Raw genomic sequence first — 26519 nt, 5'->3', positions numbered from 1 at the left:
ATGTACCTAAAAATTTTCAAAAATTACTATACAAATCAAAATTGACACAACATTTAGTCTTAAATTAGTTGTTTCATTATATAGTTTAGATAGGATTGATAATCAATTTAAAATCCCCGCCTGAAGGTAGGTAATTTGTATAATGCATGCTAAGACTTAAATATTTAAACAATTATAATTAATAGTAGGTACCAACCTAGTTAAGTTTAAGTACGAAGTAGGTAACTATAATATGTATGAAATAGATACCTACATTAAAAAAAAGGTATAGGTACACCATATAATGTTATACGATTATTTTTATAAGTTTGGTATGTACAGCAATACATGTTAATTTCATAGATTGGTAATATTTTTAATTAATAAAATATGGTTTAGGGTTTAGACATAATAATAATAGGTATATAATTTTAAATATTATATATTATATGCGCTTGTAGTTTAATTTGTTATGACAATATTTAATACATTATAAATCTTACTTAGGTATATAAAATAATATATAGTCATACATAAATATAATATTATTGTATGTTAATGTTATTCTAGGTAGGTACTTAAAAGTTAAAATTACAACTGGTCACAGCGTGTTGCCTGTGATATTCATAATTTTTACAACACACACACACACACACACACACAGATAAAAGTAAGTACATAATATAATTTTGTTGCCTAAGTCAATAACACAACTGATGATGGGATTGTATACATATAAATATGATATATAAAAGGTACCTTACTATAGTTAGTAAAATATTATTATGTGTCTATGTAGTTAGGTAGGTATAAGGTATATAATATAAATATAATAATTACATTTGAAGACATTTTGTTCATAATTTTTTTGAGTATTTTTACAGTATGTTTTGAAAATAAATACCTAGGTACCTAACGTTCTGAAAACAGAACAATTTTATGTTACACGTCTTTGAAATAGGTACGCATGTTTTTTCAAGTGTTAAGCATATTTACACACAATTTATATAATATATTTATTTATAATGGAACTGTACCTTTTAGGTAACTTGTTAACAACGCCGATTACACGTAACCCGCTCATTGTGTAGCACAATCGATTATTATGGTTTTAAAAAGTCCCTCTAAATATATTATAACGAAACTCACTTTATATATGAATATGATGCTATATTTCCATTCAATCGACGTAAAACCGAACAAATACATATTATATAGACAGGTGGCAGCTGTACAACAACTGTACAAATAGGCGCACACACTTTTATTTAATAGAGGTTGGTGGTAGGTAGGTAGTAGGCAGGTAGGTAGGTAAGTATTAAGTATTATATACTCAGTTTTTAAATAAAATGCTTGTCCCTCCAGTTCTCGCTACTATGTGACTTCTGAACGACTGTAGAAATTCATATTTTGTCATTCTGAGTCATCTTTTGCAAATCCTTTAATAAGTGTCACTTGTATAATAGAAGAAACCAAGAAGGTCACCATATTTAGGTACCTACTAATAGCAACTCCACGCGTAGGTATACCTATATAATAATAATGTGTTGTGTTTCAAAAGGTTTTACGACGATGAGTTGTGCACGCTAAAGTGTAAATGTACGATAATAATGTAAACTACAATGCATACAACGTACAATAAGAGTCAATAGATAAGTAAGACAATAATAATTTCAATTGTTAGGTGCGTTAAAAGTACGTCAACCATTACCGTTTCAAATTGGACGCTGCAGAGTTTTTGACGTTTTTGGCAAAGTAGAGAGGTACGTCTCTGAAGAGTGCAAGTTGAATAATAATTTGAATAGCAAATAAAAAAAATGCACAGCAATTAGCAATGCATGGTATTTATTACTTTATTAGGGTGTGCCTCAACTTTATACTTAATACTTATGTTTATAATTTATACTCCTTCAGGTGCCAATCATATTTACAAGTCAAGAATCTAAAAACAGCTACCTTTAACTAGTATTTTTTAAAAGTTGTTAGAGGGTTCAGATGTAGGTTATCTACATTTATCTATATGAGTAGGCATTTTTCACGATACCTATAGTACTTAGTATAGGTACTCAAAAGAGGAAATTCGTTTTAATCGTGGTGGATTACAAAAGTGAATAATAGATAGTAGGCCAGTATAGACAATTAATAATTTTCATAATGTTAGGTAGGTAGGTACCTACGTAACATTATTACGATTTGTTTTTTTTTATCAAACAGAAAATTCTCAATTTTTTTTACGAACCAATTATATTATACGTTTTTACGGGTCGTCGAGATTTTTCGGATACTTTTGGAAGACGTGAGTTCCCGTTCATGTTTTGTATTTCATTTAAATTCCAAATAAATTATAGAAATATAAATACCTACCTAACTTCAAAACAAAAAAACCTTATCGTGCCGGTGAGATGTATTATTATATTATATATCTGGGAATAATATTATTGGAGAAGAAAAACAGCCATTTGACGAATAACAATATTATCGCACAGTCAAAGTGAACAATCAAAATTCAAAACGACCATAAAACAATATAGGTAATATAATATACGTCGTGTATACAGAATAATACCATCAATGGGAGTAGTTGTGAACAAGAGCCTTTTGTGTTTCAGGTTTTTATGTTAATTATTATTACCATGACATTTCCGAGTGTACCTATACATATTATATACCTACTACCCACCTATATACCTATATAATGCCAACGAATATGTGATACATATTTAATGCTACATAATATTGTTTATGTATATAATATTATATATAAATATTAATGGTACCTACCTATATAATATATGGTCGGAAACTCTGTCGCTTATAACGATTTGAATAATTTAATAACATTCATAATATATTATAATAATATGAATACGAACAAATGAAACGTCGCGTTATATTTGCATCGGTGGACGTCAAACCACTATTGTTTTCCTAAAATCGTGGCTATATGTGTGCGGAAATGCCGAATACAAACATTGAAGCAATTAAAAATCATATCACGTACTAATAGGTATACGCATACACTTTATCTAAATCGAAAAAATATATTATATAGCGACCACTGATCACAATAATTATTACAGGCCGTGCGCAGTAATAACGCCTGTATAGTGTATAATATAATATGTGTCGGGGATGGAATCCTGTATCCAGTGGTCGCGGGTGGTCCCTAAATCCAAATTTCAAATTTTATTCATTAACGTATTATAAATCATGATAATATTGTAAACGAACGTAATAAATATAATTATTATTATCACACCGTTGCATTACTGCTGCAGTGCGTTTTACACGGGCGGCGGGGGTGGATTGGGTGGAAGAAATGAAATGAAGCAGTTTTGGGATTTATTTTCTAATGAGATTTTACACTGTTGAATTTTCTGAAATTGGCACACACACACAATTCCAAGCCACAACACTTCAGTCTAAACCGACCGACTCGTGATTATCGTTTTGCCAATTGACCAGACTTCGGTTCATCCGGTGGGATTGCGCATGTACCTAACATATAGTTTGTACTTAATATATAAATCCAAATCTTACACAATTTACCGCCGATCACGGACCGACGGTGTCAGCTGGTCAGCTGGTGTAACTGTGAATGAAACGTCGATCACACGAATTCATCTAACATTTAATAATAAAATTAACAATATACCATCTATATTTTAACTTTATAGTTTTAATAAAAAAAAATAGGCTGTATACGTACAAACATGAAGTGCACTATTGGGCAATGGCTATTATACGAGTCGTCAGCGGAGGTGCAAGACTTATAAGCTAGAATAATAATAAAAAAGTTAAAAGACTAACGTTTAGATACCTACCTATATTATATACCAGTTACCAAACATTGAAACATAATAATATGTTTTATTAATTATAAGACTACAATCGAAACGAAGACGGCATATGTTATTATCGCACTCCGTATTTTAATCGTAAGTACATATTGTTATATTTTAATATAATATTATAATTGTCACCGAACAATAATAATACATATTATGCTAGGTATACTATATTATGATAACATTAATAATGATAATATAATATAAGACTTGCCGTTTTTTAGTTTATTTTTTTAAATTTCAAAACGTATAATAAAATGTCGCCTCCTTCGATCCGATACGAAACAAACACACTGCGCGGTATACACTTTCAGCGTAACTGTACCTAAGTATCTATGTGTATAATATATAATATATATATATATAAGACGTGCCATATAGGCTATAAATAGTTTAATAAATATATAATATATACTGTATATACATATAGGTATTATATAATTGACAACGCTTGTTTGGCTCGGGACAGTGGACGGGTATAGTATATAATATATATAATATATATATATTATATACATGCTTATATACAATATATTATTATAAATCAACGATGGAATGCATTGGTTTCCTGTATATACGCGGAGCACCGCGGGCGAGTTCCGCGTCGGAATGTAAGTACGGACGGCGGGAGGGATAATTAATGTTGAAAAATAAAATAAAATAAAATACGATAGACGGAATTTGCCGTAATTACATAATTATATCATAGTTGCGCGTACGAGTCGGTATAGTCGGTACGAGGATCAGGACCACGGTTATAACTACTACATCGCGGTGTAGATAACCGTGATTTGGACGTTATTTTCGAGTAAATTTATATCAATACACATCAAGCTCACGACCAACGATACCGACATAACGACGCGTCGACGCTGCAGTCGGATCGAGAAGACGAGCTCGGTGGTGCGCGCTTTAGACCGTGCCCTTGAATGCCATTTACCTTCCCCCCCTCCAATCACCACCTCGTGGTAATTATTTTGACGGATCACGAGTGCGAGTTTACAGAGTAGTGCACTGAACGCGGGACGAGTGGATGGATTGACTACAAATTTTTAATATGACTAATGTAAAAAACGCGAGCGAAAAAGTCTTTTGCCGCCACATCGGTCGTTATCGCCGCCGCGCCGCCGCCGTCTTGTTTAGGATCTATATGGGTACACTATGGTCTACTGAAACAACGTGCGCGCGAGGAGAAAAAAATAATTTATTTCTAAATCCGTCGCCGCGAGTTTCGTGTTTCACTAAAGTGCGCGCCGCTCCGGGCGCCCGAGCCAAACCGTAGGTATATAATATTATTATGGCCGTCGAAAGTCGACTTTATCGCGCCGCATTGCATACTATTACTGCCGTCATTATTACTATACGCGTATACAATTATGACGTCGTATTGACACGTGCGGCGGCGGCGGCGGTGGCGTGTGATGCGCACCGTTTTGCTCGATGACGGATGGCTCTATTTTTGTCACCTCTCTCCCCCTCCCCCCACCCTAGCTGACACTGCTGCTTACCGCCCGCGTATTCGTATAATAACACTTGGAGTACAGGTCGACGACGAGAGAATGAAATAATTTATTATTATAAATAATTATCATACATAGATATTACACGAAGCGACTGCGCTGTACTCGCGACGCGTAGGTACAATAATGCGCGGGGTGGAGCGGATAGGATATTGTACTGTTGGTGCAGTCGACGATCGGTAGAAAAAGGAGCGGCCCCAAAAGATCGGAGGGCTTGTCTGTTGTACTATAATGTGATACAATGAAACCTCCCCTAACGGACACTTTCAAAAAGTGGATGTTTTTTTTGGCTGCAACAAACTACAAACTTTCTATAAACTGAACGTTTCGAATAGCGGACACCCCAGAATAGTGGGCAATATTTCAGCGACCGAGAGTGTCCGGTTTTTAGAGGTTTCACTGTATTATAACGTCTGATCGATGGATTAATCGGTCTACATACGAGTAGCATACTCGTCCACGTTGGCAGCTAAAACACACGTCTCTATATTATATATTTGACGTATATTATATAGGTAGATATTGACGTGCGCGTATACACTCGTCGCCCTACTTTCCCGACCATAATATTCCTATTCCCCAACTATAATATATTATTATTATTATTATTATTATTATTATTATCATATTATACGAATCGATAATATGGGATTTCTTTTTTATAACATAACATAGGTACACGCGACAAATCGAAAACTTAGTTTCTACCTTAAAGTCAATATTAAACATTTTGGCGGTAGTGGCTATATATATATTAGGCTATAATTTATTGGGTCCTATAATTACCTACATATTAATATAGTTATAGGAGGTAATGTGAGTAGTAACGCGTGCGTAGAAATACTGCGAACGCGCTTTTTTGGAGAGTAGGTATATTATGTAATGTTGTGTATATTGTGCATATATAATACGAGGGAAGAAAAACTCGTGCGCATAAATATAAATCGCACACGTAGGTAATAATAATAATAATAATAATAATATTAAATAATAATAAATAATAAATAATAATAATAATAACGTAGTCATCTAATGCGTGTTCGGGGCGAAGGTATAAGCGCCGGACAAGTATCATATTATTATCATCGTACTGCTTACAACTCGTACACGTCACGACCACCGCCGCCGCCACTGCCGCCACCACCACCGCCGCAGCCGAGACCGCCGCCGCCACCGTTGGCCCTGGCCCGCGGCCGACCCTGCAGCGGACACGACCCCGACTCCCGCGACCTGGTGGGGCTGGTGTACGAGTACATGTTGTAGCCGGGTATGATGTGGACGCGGACGTCACCGGACGGGCGGGTGGCGCCGTCGCGGGCCCGTCGCGAGAACGTCACCGTCGTCTTGCAGCAGCAGTAGTGGAACAGGTTGACGTACGCGTTGCGGAAGTGCCGGTTGCCGGCGCAGTACACCAGGTTGTTGAAGCAGGACTTGCTGAGTGCCAGCCACGCGAGGTTGTAGAACACCTGGGCGGACTGCAGCCGCTGGACGGTGGCCAGCGCCAGGACGATGGCGAACGGCGCCCAGAACACGACGAACATGACGAAGCTGTACGCGTTGGCCAGCATCAGCGAGTAGTCCCAGTTGAACGCCAGCGGCGGCTTGAAGCTCGGGTTCAGCCGGGCCACGTGCACCTGGTACGTGATGCGCATGTACAGCCCGGCCGTGATGAGCAGTGGCGCCAGCACAATGGCACCGGCCGCCAGCGCCTGTGTCGGAACGATGCGGCTTATCTGCAACACGGCAGTATGTAATTATATAAACGTTAAAGTTGTATGTACAATAATTAATTTTACTTGTCCAAAGTCTCTGTCTATAATTTATTCGTGGTACCTAGGCACTAGGCACTTAATGGCCAATTAGTATAATATAATAATATATACTTGATCTAATTATAATACAATAATTGTGAAGACGGCGGACGCATCACCAGCGGCGGATCTAGAATTTTGTTTTTTTAGTGATGGGGGCGAAAATGTTTTTAAAATATTACCTATATATAATACATATTATTAATAAAAAATATTTTAGTGTACAGTTTTGTATTATTAATTATGAAGAATATAATAGGTTATCCTTGTGGTGATGTCGTTTGATATTCAACATTGAACTCCATGAATCCTTCCGTGAGCACGCCCATGATAAGTACATTACAGGTGAGACTATTCGGGACGATCACCATAGATTTAATCGTTACGGTCTTTTATTGACGATAAAATTATAGTCAAGACTTGATTAATTAACTTAGTTATTTATTTCGTAATACGTAGGTACCTATGAAATTAAAAGAAATTCCCTTTTCCAAGTATTACGACACAAATATTTAAAAAACGGCCCAATTTATTTACCTAGATGCTAGGTAAATGGAGAGGGGCTCCGCCCCCCTTAAATCCGCCACTGCGCATCACGTTTGATCGCATCACAAACTCACACAGACGTATACACAGACATTGAAAATATGCGTTCGGCAAAATCAATTTCTAGTAGTAAGCTTTATAATATTATTAGGGTAAATGTATGGCATAATATACCATAAAACTTAAATGTAATACAATTATTAATTATTATCTCATCTGTGTTTATACTCGGGTTTTTTTTTACGAAAGTTCAATTTTTAAACGAATTCCGTGAGCATTTTTAAACTGTAATATTTTACACCAACTTATTTAAATTTTTTAAAAAAACGAACGTTTCTACAAACATAGATTTAAGCTAATGATCCTATACTTATAAGAATTTTTCTTACCTTTTTTAGTTAGATAATTGGTCAATTGTCAATTCACTCTAATATTAAAGGTATAGCCTAGAATTTGTTCTACTGAACACAAATTTGATAATACGTTTTACGTATTTGTTAGACGGTGACAACCCATGTGAAAAAACGTCCTTTTTGAAAGACAGTTACTGTGCGTTAGAGTCAAACTCAATGGTGTTGGTGGGGAGGAGAGGAAGATATATTATATTATACACTTTTAAACATTTTGGAAAATTTGTATGCGTATACATTTTGCATTTTTTACATTCTCAAAATTACCCGATAATTGCACGAACTCAAATAGTAGGAGCTGTCGGGTTGATTATAAAATAGGTATTCAAAATTTACGTTCACGTTCGCCTCATAAAAATAAGACCTCAGTTAATTTCCGGTGTCAGGCTTATATATTATAATAGTTCGTTTTCCATCAATATACAAAACGACTTTTTATGTTACTCAGTTTTTAATTATAAAAAATAACAATATTTTATAACGAAATGCAGGCATTGGACTTTGTGTTCGACAACTCGTGTGCGCTTTTGTTGGCACTGGCCGATGGAGTGAATGAGAAAATCTATTAATATTTTGAATTTTGAAACTCCTTTCGGTGCACCCTAACCAACTTGTGTGTTGGAATATTCGTCCCACTCACGTGTTTCCTATACTATACAGCCAGTATAATACGTCTATGATGACATAAATTTTGTCTTCTGGTAAAACCGTACTGAATGTTGCCATACCGTCATTGAAAAAATAAAAGCGAAGCACAGCTTGTGATGGAAGTCTATGGATTTGAAAGTCAGATGTTACTACTTACTATCGTGTGTGTATTATACATTATAGACCTCTGGAGTAATATTATATACCACATTTTTGGTAATGAAATTGAAAATTTTGTGTTTAGCCAATTTTGTAGCCAATTTTGGAGTTTTTTGTTCTTCTGCCCCCCCCCCATGCCTCTCCTAAAATTAAGCCTTGGATCCACCACTGCCTACCTAGGTATATTATATATAGATAGTATGCACGTCACTGAGTTTGCTGCGATTGCCGTCTTGTCACGAAATTTAGTATAGAATCTATAAACTCGCGGAAACACATATTATATTATTATTATTATTGCATTTATAGCATACACATGTTCGTTCCACCTATTATTACATCAGTGCCTTAAAACCTCTTATCCGTATTGCGCACGTCTGTGTGTGACATATATCATATCAAATAATATTATGTATTATTATATAGGTAAAAACCGTTTGCAGGCGTCACGAAAACGTCGATAAAACTTTACATAACAATAATATAATAAGCGGATACATAAGAATGATGTGCATGCGTGCACGTTAATATCAATATAGAAGTTATATAGACTGCGCCGGAATGAATCAATTATTAGGCTCGCAGAGATTTTAAATTGTATTATATTAATAGTCTTATAATAATATTATCTTTATGATGATACTATATGCACATAATAATAGCTATAACAAATAGAAATATAAAAAAACGAAAAATATAAGTTTAGAATAGAGCTAGATGTACTCGGTTTTTACCTATTTCATCTTACACTCATGACCTTGGTATCATAGGTGCAATTTGGACAACTGATTTGGGAGGGGGGCTAAATTTATAAAATCAATACAGACCCGCATAATTTTTTTAATAGGTGGATTTAAGAATTAATATATTTAAAAACTTAAGGGGGTTTAAATAAAACTAGGGGGCTAAGCCATCCCCTAAACCCCCCAAATTGCGCATATGCTTGGTATAACCATTTTTAATCAATTTGCTATAACTTTAAAAGTTTAAAATTGTATTTGCTTTTAAATATAAATTTGGGAGATTGAGATTCGCTCTAAATAAATACATGTAATTTGTACCATCGTAGCGGTTATCGTATCATTGAGTACCTATATTATATGTTACCACCTATGTATTAGATTATTAAGTGTTCGATTATTTGTTGATTATTTGATATTCATTTTGTTGACTTAATTAATAATGATTGTTTATAATATTAAGAATTTATTAATTGTAGCACAAAAATACAAAATTATAAATTTATTACAGATACCTACATAATTTTTTATCGACATTTAAAAAAAAAACTAAAAACGACCATCCAAACGATGTTGGTCTAACTAAGGTTGCCAAACAACTGTTTTAATAAAAAAATTACAATTTTAACAAAATCTCATTTTTTCTCGATTATTTAAAAAAATATTAAGATTTTTCAATTTTAACCTCCCAAAAGTACTAACTAAATCTAATTTTCTACCAAAAACCTCCACCAAAGTTGATGACCTGACCTAATATATCATCCAAACGTCTAAAATTATTTGTCTGGATCAAATAAAAATAAAATTTAATTTTTAATTTTAAGCCCCCTACTCTACCAATTGAAAAATCCAGCGTACGCCACTGATTTCGAACATTATGATATAATTAGTTAAAACAAATGTATTATTATTTATTTTATATGTATTAATTTATTGCCTATGTTAATTTATGTAAGTATAACTATAGTCATATATCTTAATCGAACTTAATTCCTTCTACAACGTTGCAAAAAACAAAATAATAATGATGAGCTATATAGTACCCAATGAATTAAATTCACAGCCTTGATTATGACGTTAACCGCGATCGAATTCACGACGACTGACCACAGAGAAGATGCTATATACAGTGTGATTCATCAAGCATGCACACCACCATATTTCCCTTTAATAATGAAATTATTCAAATCCTGACTTTCGGAAATTTTAATTCTCAGACTATTTCCTTAAATCCTTGAATTTTCTTGTACTAGGTACCCGTCCTGTCCTGGTATCTGGTGACACAAACTTCCAACTTTCATATGAGAACCACCTTTTTGATTGAAAATTATATTATTTGACCGGACCATTTTTAGAAAATGTTGACGTATCAGAATCAAAATTTGTACTAAATTCGTTTATGAGTTATTTAACTTTGTGTACTTTGGATAATAGGTCTATAATAATGGGTTTGGAAGAAATGAGGCTATGGTGATTAATATTCATGTACCAACATTAATCATTTGTAAAAATGGTCTAAGTATAATAAATACTAGATCCAATATTACGTCTATTTTATATTTTTGTAAAATCACTTTTAATGATTATTATTTTTAGAATAAAACTTTTAAAACTGAGAAACTAATAGTTCGGATTTTGAATTAAGTACATAAATATTTTCAAAAAAATTACAGTAATAAAAGAAGGGAGGTTCTCGTTTGAAAAATAGAAGTTTGTATCGTCGCAGGGCTCTCTTTAAGTAGAAGAAAACAATTTGAAAATTTGAAAAAATATGCATTATCTTTAAACACCTAAGTAAATATTTAAAAAGTCAGAATTTCATTATTTAAGGAAAAAACAGGGGTGAGCATATTCGGTGAATCACCCTGTATATAATGTTATTAGTCTTGTCCTCGAATGTAAGTCCTCTCGTACGATCTGGTGTTGTTATAAGATTGGTTTGGTGTAGATGACCCGATATTGGGCGAGGGCATTGAAAAACCAACGACTCGGAGAATAATCGTATTGTCATATAGGAACGGTTTTTGTCAAAGCGACGCCGGCCTGCCAATATAATAGATATGGGTATACACACTGTCACAACGAGATTACCAAAGTTTTGAGCGACTCGCGGGAGTGTGTAATTGAATATAAAGTCTGAACCTTATTCTATCCTTCTTCTTCACTTTGATTAAAATTAATACAACCGAGACGAGTTGTATAGGCGACAGCCGACAACTACATTGGGGCGGAGAGCGAACGGGACGAACGTTATGGTTCAATGGGTTTGTAACCACCCGTGTGAAACCAGCTTTATCGTCAAAATAACGAGAGCGTAGGTATTAACTATTATGTCGGCATTGCGGATAATAATAACATAACGTACATAAAGTAATATAAAATAGTTAATGGCAATCGGGAATGCATATACGACACAGCTAGATAAATAGACAAAGTTATAAAAATTATGATTCTTTATTATTCGATGTAGGTACCAGCTATACTATTCGCGGTTCTCATTGTTCACTTATACAGCAGCAATCTCATTAAATAAACCAATTATAAAAAAAAGCAATTACCGCCGCTCAATTTTTACTGGTGCCCAGTATTTATGACTGCTGCACCAGTGATCATAGAATATTTAAAGTCTCAAATAAAAACGCCAATCATTCGCTACATTTAACGTAGGTACTAAATACAATACATTGCAATTATATTATCGATACATACATATTAGAGTACCTAGGCAATATACACTATGGCTGCAGTTATTTAGAAAAGGTGCAGAAGGGCGTGTCACACACTCACTCACTCATGCTGCAGCTGTACTGCACTGCACCGCACTGCCGGTTGACTCGGACACTCGGTCGTAAAGAGAAAATCTCTGCCGATAATAATCAGGGCGGCGGCGGCGTTTTCGTCATGCTATACACAAACGCCGACATCAATAATGAGAAAAAAATAGGAAGCATTGAAGTGATATTAAAAAAAAAAAAAACTTATACCACCTTAAAAGGTCAAACGACTACCTACTAAATAGATAAAGGTCTAAATATGAAAAGGAATCGTTATTTTTGCTATTATACTGTACCTAGCACACTATACTGCTGCAGCAGTCTTTCACGGGTGACTGCATTTTTTCTCTCTATTGAACGTCACGTTTCTTTTGAACGTGTTATATGTATGTATATGTACTTATTATAATATAAGGTTGGATCAATGTTTATTATTATATTATTGTACGTCATGCGTATACTATCATCAATTTAAAACAATGATCGTACAATAACATCAAAGGCCATAAAAACGTGTACAAAGGAAATCTGCGGATATTTTCTCGGAAGAGTTGACAAGAATCATACATATATAGTTCAACGCAGCAATTGTCTGTTGACGTCTTGCCAGAAAAATCACTGACAAAATAACCGTTCATATATAGGAAAAAAGGGTTGACGCGTGAGATGTTTTTTGATCATGATTGCACATATATATACACACAAGTACATATAACACATATTATATTATAAAATAAAGTGTATGGGTGGGTTATTATATTTATCAATATTTCATACAATGTGCCCTCCACACGTGGTGGTGTGGTAAAGAAATATAATAAGGGAGACAGTCGTGCATCGGTCATCAGGAAAGTGAGGAAACTATAAAAAATCTCTTGAATGGTGAACAGTAAACATCGCCTAGGTACTCTCATTTCACCAAAAAAATCTTAATTTTTTTTTTTTTGACCAAAATGCATTACTTGCGGAACAATAATTACGGTCAAGTACATCCTCCTCGAATGTCACTAGCTCAACGAAATGTGCATCCAACAAGAACTACCTTTATGAGATACATTCACCCACTCCCGAGACGTCCAAAAATATAATCAAATTCATAAATAAGGAAAATAATTAGTAATAGTTTATCAATTGTAGTTTTTTTTATATATAAAGTTATATAAATTTTTGTTTTTGGTTCTTCCATTAACAGAAATGGTGAAATTCCGGTGGGTACGACGACGATTATATATACAGAGAATTAAAACCATCGCAATTTACGGGGCATGAAAGCAAGGAGGAGTTAATAGCTCTCTGCCGACTCGCACTGTGAATGATAACCGAGTCAGAAGAAAATAATCCAGAAATAGACATAGAACTCTGGAAGTCATATTGCGTGCAGTATATAATGAGGATAAGGGTCCACGTGTTACATTGGGATAATAGAACCTAGCTATGTAAAATAAATGTTTTTGGTAATATATCGAAATTATTAGGTAGTATATGTTTTAAAGTTTTTTTCTGTTGTTGATATCAAATACTATATATTATGTATATAATATAAATTATATATTATACTCATTACATGTATTAATTGTGTGCAGAGAGGAAACGCATAAACTCGTCATTCTGGACTTCGAATGTTCACCTATAGGCTGCAGGTATAACAAGGTGTTAATATCCGGTATTCCGGTGCAATCTCTAATAGCTTGGACCGTTTCAAAATCACAAAACTCGAAAACAGACCATTACATTTGGCACGAGGCGAGGAAGAGGTCAGACCTATGAGTGACCGTAAAATGAGACAAGCCATGAAGGAAATACACCGAGTTTTTTCAAAGAAACCAGAGCTACGCAACGCGTGCCTATAGCACAATTTAAACTGAGCTTAAAGTTCAAACAAGAAACGTTAAACGCCGGATTTATTCATAATTATTTAAGTAAAGATGATAAACAATGCATAATCGTGTTATTTTGTGGGTCAAGTGATAAAGAAATTCTACACAAATTAAATATTGTTCAATATAACATGTTGAACATACAATGTAACGAATACGCAGCGTTTTTATTTAAAATTAGTCAATTTACGTACCCGGAGCCTTAAATGCGGAATCGAATTAGAGTACTTTGATAGAGAAGGTTATTAAACCTCGTCGAAACGCACGGATTAATTTATAAAAAGAAGCATAAAATTACGTACGCAAATGAGCCATGTACGGACGTAAAATACACAAAAATAATGCATTTTCGATTATAAAATAAGGTTCTACAGGTACGAAAATTTAATAAAGCTATGTTAAATATAATCAACATTATAACAAAAATACAATTAGAGATAATATATACATAAGTATCTATTTTATTATTTTGTTTTGTTTTGTTTAGTCTATTTGTTATTCAAATGTTAATTGGATGCAAACTGGTGATGGCACAATTACGTTTTTCCGACTCTCAATTACCGCCGAAATTCGGAATCTATGATACGAAAATATAAGTACAATTAAAATCATTACTAACACATGAACTCAGTAGAAGTGTAGCTGTGTAGCATCATATTCCATGTGCGCACTCTAAAATATGTTTTTATATACAAAATAGAAAATACATTTTTTTTTTCGTACATTCTAAGTAGAAAATCTTGTCCACATCTTTTACCCCCGTCACGCTGTGTAGTATACAACTATATGAATTAAACATAGACATTTCGACAAAAGTTATTTCAATAATATCTATATAATATTATATGCGATTCATCGATGTCTATAACATATCATTATTATATAATACAAACGGACTCGCCTTACCCGTTTGGCGCAATAATCTGGTCCCATGTTGTAGATGGACTGTAACGTGACCAAGATCGAGCTGACAATCCATATGGCGAACAGGAGCGTGGTGATTTTCGTGACGGTAAGTTTGGCGTAGCATTCGGGCGTCAGACAGAGTCGTATGTAGTTCTCGGCCGCCACCGCGGCCATGGTAAGCACGGTTACCAGGCAGCACAGGATCGACAGGAACCACTGGAACTGGCACACCGGCGGAGAATCCTGTAGACCGGACAGGATGACCACTGCGGATGCCGGAATGACGAGGCCGCTGATCAACAGGTCGGCCAGCGCCACGTTCGCCACGAAAGTGTTACCTGAAATGAGTGTATAATAATTATTAATTAATAATATTATATTATACTAATATATGCTATACGTCAGTTTGATAATGGACAAACAATATTATTATTGCGATTATATCAAATATTAATAATATTATAATATCGCAATATACTAAGTAGTACCGATTATGAGAGACCTATTATTTTCCTTTGCGACACACCTGTCACTCGATCACAAAATAAACAAACGCTATAGACCTCCGTTAAGTCAGTACACTATATTATGATATTTACTTATTGTAATGGTTTTGTATAGATTGTAAATTTCTTTAAATAAAAAAAAAATTCGGTACACCGCCCTATCCAGTAACTGCTCCAACCATAATAAAAATGAATTAACAATATTTAAATATTATAATTATCATTATTTTTTTCCCGTAGTGAAAACATACATTGTGGTAAATTAGATGATAATATCTTAATGGTTATCGCCGTTATCGATATATCGATCAGAAATGGAGACGTTAATGACGAGAGTGTGTGTACTTAAAATTAACAAGACAGGAAAAAATTTCCTATTTTTGACTTGCTTTTTTAGATTCTGAGCGAAGCGATGAATGTATTGATTTTACAATGATGTGTGTTTTTTTTTTTATTTTTGTGTCTGTCATCACCTTTTAGGACAGTAAAAGTGCTTGGATTTTCTTCAACAGTAACTTTTCTGATTGGAAAGTGAATCTAGTTGGTACTTTGGGGGGTCAAAGTAAAAATTTCCCAGTAGTTTTCACAAGCGACGTGAAAAACAAAAGAAAAATTAAGGAAAAACGGGAATTTTTACGCAAAATCTGTTTTCGAGAAAATCGATTTTGGTTTTTGGTGTAACTCTAAAACAAATGACCGTAGGGACATGAAATGTTGACTGAATGTTTATATTAGCATTTTCTATACACCATAAAATGTTGAAAATATTTTGACTCTTTTTGAGCTGTTTACGGACATTGTCAGTTTTCAATTTTTTTAGTATTTTTTTCTATAAATATTAATAAATTTTTATTTGTTGGGTAAAAAAGCGTGAAACTTTAATATAAGACTCCTGATATATCGTTCTAATAGCAGTTGAAAAATATTAAAAATACATAGGCACAATTTTTTTTCATAAGCATTTAAAGTTCAAATTTTTACAACATATATCAAATTTATAATTTATTAATTATTTTGTGGTTAAAAATTTATAAATTTTTAACTTTCATGGCTAAAGATTGAAAATTTAAAACAAGGCTCCACGTAAATAGGTTATATATAAATTACTTTATTCACAATAATATCAACAAAATAATATACTTGGTAAAATCATAGGCTGACTGACCGTTTTCGCTCAGAATCGTTTTTCTTATACAATAATATTATATCATTGAATTCAAATTTAACACCATCCATTACAGTGACCCACTTGTAACCTACTGTACATCAGAGCGACATCCACTTATCCACCTTTTTTATATTAGTTATTTAATATAAATTTATAAATGTGACAATTTACAGGCTAATTAATATTTGGCCCCATGCCACATAATTAAGCGTTGTTTTACGAGATAAACTTGATTATTGGTCTTATATTGTTATACGGCGTACCTATACAGTTATAATATGATTAATTAATATTTATTTTTAAAACATACGAACAATTCGTATAATTATACGACAATAGGTGTGTAAACATGATTACGTTTTACCTATCGTTATGAGTACACGCAAACTACACACGTCACACACTCAATATATTACAATAATAAACGAATTTTCAGCGAATTTTCATTAATAGTAATATTATTCAATATTCTGATATACAAAGCTTGGTATATGTATAAATACAGCGTTGGTTTTGAACACTGTAGGTATATAGAATTGTGTTTGCGTAAGAGCGATAGTGGGAGCTGGGAGAGACAATAGAGTTATATTATATTAATATAAATACACACGAATTAAATTATCTTAAAATATTATGTATTGTGTATCTACATAATGCGATCAAATTATTTCAATCACAACAAACAAAATCCGATGCAGGACGCTAAGCTCATATTTTATTCAAAATATTATTATCGTGTTATATTCAGGGTCAATATACGTTTAAGTAGATAAAAATAAATATAATTAGTTATGTATGGCCAGTGGCGTGATGAAGGTATTATTTTAAAGCAATATTGCTCCATCAAAACTCATGAGTGGGTAGGTGGAGGTGGGGCCCTGGATTTAGTGGAATATTGTAAAACAAGATTAACCCATCAGAATACTATATTATTGAATACAAATAGAATACTGAATAATAACTTGAATAATAACTATACAAAAAAAAAGCTTATTGTATTATAAATATACACCAATACGCACTACTCGACAGTCTCCAAGTTAATAATAAACAATAGTAAACATTGAATGTAATATTTTAGTGGACTACATAAAGCCTTACCGTATTTTTTGGCGCTCCTCACTAAAAATTAGTTCAACACGCCACTGCGTGTAGGTACGTACTTATCACTATTATAAATTTCAAATGTTTTCTAATGTTAACTTTCTGAATTTTTCACCACATAATATCATAACAATACATATTTTTATTTTAATAATTAAATAATATACAATATCGTACAAACGCGTTTTTATAGATTTTTGGTCTCACATTTCTTCGTCAATCCTGATTGAGATACCATACATCGTATAGGTGCACACAGTGGCGAACAAAGGGGTAAGGTTTTAAGGTTCTAACTTCCCCTGAAATTTTTTCGTTCTAAAAAAATCTTATTTTCCACCACATATAATCAATACACAGAGTATATTAATAATAGCTTGTCATTATTAATAGATATTAAATAAATTGTAAAATGACAATAACATCGAGGATCAGTTTTATTTTTTTTTTGGTTTATTAAGAACATTGTTAGCAACGTCTAACCGCCATAATCTTCGTATCATGTATCATTGACTATTACGCCCTGGAGATGTTCTATATAGATGACTAGGTTAAATACTCTAAACGTAGACTAAATTTGAGACTGACTCTGTATAATTTGTTTTATCCGTTTATGTAAAAACTGTTTAGCAAAATTTAATGTAAATGGAGATGAATCCCCACGAGTGACGAGTCTGTGATTAATCATAAAGGTAAACCCTAACCGAACTAAAGTCCTGCATACGCCACTGGGTACACGTGCCTATTTATCATACATTTATATTATATATCGACCTCAGGGCTCAGGATGCTATACAGATTTACAATGCAGCTGCTGTGCGTCGGAAATCGAAACGATTAAATTTGTCGTTGTCTGAGTGTGTCGAACTCTAATCACAATGGTCTAACGGCAATCGGAAATATTATTGTACTGATGCAGTGCTAACGAATGTGTACTGTTTATAGACATTTTATTACATTGTATATAAATATAATATAATGTAGGTATAGGAGAAATATGACATTTTTTTCAACGTATAATGACTGATACGGAAAAAGTTATTAAACTTGTGTTCTGGTGCCGCAAGTGGGCAGTGAAATTCGATTTTGATTATTTCTTATTTTTCATATATTTTATCGTTTCTGCGCCGCATAAAAAAGAAACCCGAACGCGCTCAGAATCTGAATTATACTTATGGTTTAATGTTTTTTTGCTCTTAAACCTCGAGGGCTCTACGTATATATAACAAGGTCGTATAAAGACTATATTCTCGGACAGCGAGCGAATATAACGACCATCGACTAAATAATTTCCAATAAACTATAGACTATAGATTATAGTTGTTTTGATTTTCTAAGATACATTTATTTTATTAATGTTCTTCTTTTTGCTATTGAAATTTCGGTTGAATGATTTTGGACCATCATCAAAGTCGGTTTGAACTAACAATCAACGATGTTTCCACGAAGCACATACAAATTGAGTTTCAAATTGAGTGCATCGTACAGTACAAAAGTTTATATAATATTACACGCATTCCAAAAGGCTTGAATTTCACAAGACCCATGGAATATTTTATCAGCTAATTATATTTTATTTTATTGTCCTGTAGGCAAAATTTACCTAACCTACCTATAGGTAAAATTATGGACTATAATAAACACTTTTAAATTATATAATATTGTTTTTATATAGATCAAATCAACTGAAGGTGTACAGTGTAAAATATGGCATTTTATAGTTAACACGTTTACTGATTACTAAAATTTCGTAAAATTATCAATACCTAGCCAATTTCTGTTAAGAATATTAAGCATTATTATAATGTAGCATTTTCTAAAAAAATGATCATTAGTATAGACTCTACATTAGTTTTAAATATGAATAATATGATACTAAGTAGGTACTTTGGCTTAGATAATAATAAATTCAAAAAATTATATTATCAAAATAAACCAATATAAAATAATAGATAATTATAACAAAAGAAAATTTGTTTAAAATAGGTAGTAGGTGAAAAACATAAGTGGTCAACTGCAACTTTTATATTTCTATTTTAAAAAGCCAATTTTTTTTTTATGAAGAATCACGATATGGAATCTTAATGTTGCAATAATACAGTTTAAATAATTAATAATACCTAACGTTTTACATAATATTAGTACTATAAATACAAATAGGTAAACAAATGATAAAAGAACATTAATTTTTACCTGCATCTATATTCGATATATAAATTTCAAGGTTTTATGTTTACGAAATTTGCAAAGTTATTTTTTTCCTGTTGATTAGTTGTCTGGTTGTCTGACGCCTGATGGGGAACTTATCGGTTGACAAGTCCCCTCGTAAAATCTATAATATTATTAAACGCACGAAATAGTTGACTAGATGTACCCCGTGCACGTAATGTATATCGTAACAATTAAAATATAAATTTGGGCACACATTAATGATATGCAGTGTAAACAATAAATTATGAGCATGGATTTTTTTTTTTTTAATTTTAATATATTCAATCTGTGTACAAAATAATAAAAACAATAAGTAATAAGGATAATATAGAAAAGTATATACAAACATAAATCGCGTGAAGAGAAGACCGTTCATTAACAGAACCTCAGAGAGCACGGATTTTAAGCGGGAAAATATGATTAATAATATGAACGATTGGAAACATTAATATATGCCTAATAAGTATAATGAATAATAAGTAATAAATCTATAATATACATTGTACATAAATATTTTTATTATTTACCCGATCGTGAAGGCAGTAGTTATAGGAAATGTATTGTAAATCTGAACGAGAAAAATTAAAAAAAAAAAAAAATAATTAATATTAATGATGAATAATATATAATATATAATTTATAGTTGTTTTACATCTTCACAGCCACAGCGCGTAAAGGAATGAATAATTATGAGACAAAATCAACTCGATAGTGTATTTGTTCTTCAATATAATTATTATTATAAAAAACCAAATGATAAAAGACAATGTGTTGGCACGAAATTGATTTACGATTTCTCACGTCAAACAGCAAATTACAGGCTTATAAACATATTTTTTTCCTTAATTCAGTGCGTATCGTGATGATTAGTCGATTAAAATTAACATATTTTATATTTAAAACGTATAAAGTATACTTAATGTGTATATATTAAGCATTCATTGAATTAAATAAAACAGTACATTTATTGTATAATATTTATAATATAAAAAAGTTATTGTGATAATATCGTGAAGTAGATACTATGTGGTTCAATAATCTTATAAAAGTTTACTTAACAATATAATGTGTGACGACGTGTGAGTTCGGCTAATTTCTATCCAATAAAACTTATTATTGAATACTATAAAATACCTATATATATATATATATTATCTTCGAACTTAAATCGTTTTAAGCTATATATAATTTAGTATACGAAGTTTACTGCGCATTGATTGTCGAAAAGTTAGTTTACGGCGAGCTTACACCTTTATAATAATAGGTACAACTAAATGCGAATGTCTTCGCGGACGCAGAAATACAAGTGGTGTTAAAGTTAGGTAGGTACAGGGCGTGTCGGGTACACCTGACGATTGTTATACATTTTGAAATAACATATTTGAATGCATTAGATATTCGTGATACACTCTGTACTGTATACACATTATGATATAATGCCCATGGTAAATACACAATATTTCCAACGTTGCTTGGCCACGCCCTGTGTATACGCTGCTACGTGAATTTGCACTTGAAACTGATATATATATAATATATATATTGGCATAGAAAAATTACCAACTCTCCACTATATGTCTCAAATCACTCCCTGCATAAAGACCTACATATGAAAACAGTTCAGGAAGAAGCTAAAAATTATTACAAACGATTCCACCTACGCCTTAACTCTCATCCAAACGAACTTGTAAAAAATCTGGCTTCATTAACCATTCCTGGTAATCCTCCTCGTCGCCTTAAGCGTAAATGGTGTAGAGACCTACTTAATCCCTAACAAAAAAAAAAAAAAAAAATAATAATAATTAAGTTAAAACAAATAATTTAAAAAAACATAAGTGTCATCGGTGGGTGGCTTCTTAGCTCATAATTTCATGTTTTTTATTGTGTCTCAGCTCATACTCTTATTGTGCCGATTGTGTACAGATTGTGTATTACTAATAAAGAAAAAAAAAATATATATTGGCATATTGGTAAAATGTCGTGTGATTCTCGGGCACGTCACTGCAATTTTTGTATTCATTTTTATATTTCATTATGTTTTTCATTGTAATCGTGAGGCGTGTGCTGTAATGGGCCACACGAGTACGATTGTAAAACATAATTAATGATAAAAATAAAAAATAAAAATAACTCTGGTGCCGCAGTTGGTGAGCTTTTTCTTCATTCGCAGTCCCAAACCGTCGGTAGGCTGTAACTGCAGTTGCAGTAGCGCTGTGGCAATAAAACGCGTGTTGTAATGTATATTATATTATAATCTAGCTGCAGCTAGAGACGTGTAGATCATATTTTATTTTTGTAGATTATCTTATTATTTCGTTTACGATTGTTTCGGGTTCGAAATTCGCCGCTAAAGGTCTCTCGCATCGCAGGTCCGATACAACGAGTGCGACTTATATAATATTATTATATAATCGCCCCGCCATAAGTCATACCGATTAACGTTATATCCACGCACGTTTATAATCCACTTAGGCACGACTGATATAAAATCGTCCACGCATATTTGACGACTATATCGTCTATTTTTGAGAGCAAACTTGAGCGAAATTTTTTTACGCATCTGCGTTTAAATCCACATGCTTGTCATAATTATTTATTAAATCCATATTATCGTGTGCAGTGTGCACGCATAATATTATACAGCCAAGGTTTATAGGGTCAAGGCTACCCTTAGTATAAGTATTACCAAATTCGAATGGTAATTACTAATAATTTCAACTAATTGTATCATCGTTTTAGCATCGTTTTTACTCAACGGTTTTAGGTAATATTATATAAGTAATGTATTAATATCTATGGATATGGTGCGCACAGGTGAAACCCGGAAATAGGTAACTACCTATTATAATGCGCCGTATATGGTCGGAAGACTTATCTAGACATTTTAATACACCACGTTATTAAAACTGATTTATGAGAGTCATGGTAGAGCAATAAATACTAGTATTTATAAAATATATACATTGTAAATAGGAAATAAAAAAATGCATCTTATTTGACTAAATTTCTGTTTGACCAAATAGCTGACAAAAAGCTGTTGGTTGTTGTACTTACATACCTACCTATAGTAGTATAGTTTTAAAATTAATCCGAAATCGATTTGATCATCCAAGTATTTTGTATATAATATATGAGTACAAAGTAGGTACGTGAAAAATTAATTACATGACCTAGGTCCTAGGTGCTCGTTACTAAGCATCTTTAGAATCATTATATAGGTACCAAAGATAATAATATAATATATTATATATTATACTAAAACATAACAGATTTCATGTGAATATTATGTATTCGATTTTGCAAAAAGTTGTTTGAAATTTAAAATAAATTAAATGGGTATTAATTAACTTGGACACATTTAATATGTTGATTGCTGGTACATGTTTACGTCATGATTTGATCACTCTTTTAATATATTTTTTTAGACATTCTGAATTTTATGAATTACTATACACTCGTATTAACCAATGTAAACTCGAATAATAACGGTTATTAACAATCAAACGTTTGTTTAAATTATTTCCCAGTGTTCGAAGTTTAGAACACCCAAATACATTCTGCAGCACTACCCGACACCTAAATAAATTATGATAATGGTGCATGAAAAGGTCCGATTATAAAAAGAGTATGCATAGCTTGGTTTTGTCCGAACACAACGATTATAACAAAAAATACCTATTTTTTTACTTTTAAATAACATACTGCCATAGGTACTATTATCCACGACTAAAACCATGTCGTTCAGACTCACTTGCAGGACAGCGTCATCGTGGTTTTCACCACACCCACATATTCAATATTGTGCTCCTGTGCGGCGTGCATCCTATATTTAAATACGCACGGTCACGATGTCCTTCCGCGAGAACAACTTGTCACAAACGTTATAAGGGACGGTCGGTAACCCGGTGAAAATTAATTGGTTTTATAATGGAGAATATTTTTTTTTTATGTTTATCGTAATTTTTATACATGTCTGACGTGAACGCACACATTTACAGGCTGGAAGAAAGAAGAGCGTTCAGAGCAGTTTTTAAAATTTCCGGGGATTTGAACAATATCAGTACTTACATCTCATTATAATAAGGTTCGGCACTGCACACAACGACATACCTTGTTTTTCTTCATTTTTATACAGTTGATCAAACTTTTTGTGAGTACCTACCTATGATGTGTACATCTAATTTAACGATAACGCAACGAAGACCAAACTTATATTGCTGGTGATAAAAAAGTTTTCCATGGTGATCTATTACACCTCCCTCCCACCACAGGGTAGTACTATATATACAAGCCATAGCAGTGATTTTGTATTCACGTGGGATGGGGTTGAAGTATTCGTGTTATACCTGCTTAAACATATTGTTGTTTCTCTCCAGTTGAACCTTCACACGTCCGTATGCCATGTTGTGATATAAATAATATATATGTATATATAATATACTAGCAGATCCCGCGCACTTCGTTGCCCGTACAAATTACAACTTTTTTTCTTGTTGATTAATAAAAATATCAAAACGACTTATACATACTTGGAGAAATGTTCAAACATTACACCGAAGGTTGATGACGTTATAAATATGATACGATTTCGACCTTTCACGCATCTGAAAATATATTATAATAATATCGATATTATGTAAGTTTTGCGCAAAATCACCGTACTGTGTTCCTGTCTTTTTACGTCATATATTTTATATTCGTACCTATTCGTAGGTTTCTACTATTGTGAGAGTCGAACTCGCGACGAAGCGATGTATAACGTCATCGTATATTATTCGTAAGCGCACCTATATTATTTAGAAACCTTTTACGATTATTTCATGAATATTTTATCCGTAAGAGTTGTTTTTTTTTTAAATAATAATATATAGTGTAGTGTACCTATATTCACAGAGTGCACACATTTTTGAATTGTTTTTTTGCTATGTCCCTCACGAAAGCAAAAATGCATGCACACGAGCATCTAGGTCTCAAATAATATAATAAATATATTATAACAACCCGTGTGTACGTTCTATACATAGAATACGGAGATTTCGTGTAGGTTTAAATGAAGAGTGTTTAACAGTTAAACTTCAACTGCGCTGGGGAGTGCTGCAGAGTAACAGTGTTGAGAATAAAACGAGGTCTGAGAGAGAATATTATACGCTGCGGGACGTATATTGTATATAAATCATGGTTATATAATATAATATAATAATCTAACAGAAGGTGTGGTAATGTGGTGAGTACATATTATTATTATTTAGAAATAAATCATGTTAACATAGTATAAACGCCTAGAGCGAAGAGTATAATAATTTTATTAAACCATAATAATATAATATATCGTTAGAGATCGTTGATAATATTAATTATAACGATATTAATATGGTTTTATCATTATTATTATTATTCGTCGCATGGGGGAAAAACGCACAACACTGACAAATAATAATATAAAGTAAAAAAATAGAGCCATTAAAAGAAATTCGTTTATATTATGCGCGTCGCGCAGCGGTTTTGGACGGGAGGGAAAAAGGCCTCGCCGTGTATGATATTATTATGGTCCCGTGCGGATTATACGACTGTGTACCATAAATCGAGGGTTCAGCCTTTGCAGCGCACTCGGAGGTGTTCAAAGTTTAGGTCACGTTTGTACATGTTTGAGCAGTGCATTCGGGTCACGCGTTTTTCCCGCACAGTCTCCACGTCACACTCGAACATCGGAACATCCGACGTAGAGATGAGACGCCTATGTGCTGCAGCCGGCCCCATTTCGAAACTTTTCGCGTACGATCTCAAACGGTCGACACTCTCGGGGGCTGCAGGACATCGGTCCCGCGGGCACGACGACGCCAGCGTGGCGTACTCTGATATTTTCAACAACAAGGGTTTTATAAAAAAAGCGAGACGCCGCGGGAGCCCCCCCCCCCCCCCCCCAGGCAGATGTTTAACATTGAAATTATTTTGTATAGAAAATATGCCATAAAAATCGAAAGGATGTGGTTTATTCGAGAAAATAAACATTGCATAGTCAAAAACAAAATATTCAGATTTTTTTAAGTGAAATTTTATTTAAAGGGTTTTTAGAAGTTTGGCGCATGTGACGGTTATACACGCGCGTTGCCCTCTCGATTTTTATACATCTATATGAACATAGCAAAAAAATACCAAGAGCCCTAATAGTCCACTCTCCCCCTCCCACAGTATGTACGCTACTGGACGACACGCAATATAATACAATATATCATGATGAATATAACCGGCGGTGCACGATATCGTTTTTGAGACTCGCAAGACCCTCGGGGCCGACCGCAGCCCCAGGCGGGAGTG

The 26519-nt window shown here is 33.2% G+C and overlaps 1 protein-coding gene across 2 annotated transcripts in view; it reads right to left on the bottom strand.

Annotated features, from left to right (window-relative positions):
* Positions 1–405: 405 nt before the first annotated feature.
* LOC132938019 (melatonin receptor type 1A-like) overlaps positions 406–26519 on the bottom strand; it is a 131937-nt gene continuing 105823 nt past the window's right edge. For both annotated transcript variants that reach the window (XM_061004671.1, XM_061004672.1), the window contains 2 exons: positions 15219–15556; positions 406–7080 (listed from right to left, as the gene is read on the bottom strand). In XM_061004671.1, the coding sequence (XP_060860654.1) occupies positions 6442–7080; positions 15219–15556 (977 nt within the window). In that variant the 3' untranslated portion in view covers positions 406–6441. The remainder of the gene's footprint in view (positions 7081–15218; positions 15557–26519) is intronic.

Source organism: Metopolophium dirhodum, chromosome 2 (assembly GCF_019925205.1).
Source record: "Metopolophium dirhodum isolate CAU chromosome 2, ASM1992520v1, whole genome shotgun sequence".
Lineage (NCBI taxonomy): Eukaryota > Metazoa > Arthropoda > Insecta > Hemiptera > Aphididae > Metopolophium > Metopolophium dirhodum.
This window is presented reverse-complemented; position numbering and strand designations above follow the sequence as displayed.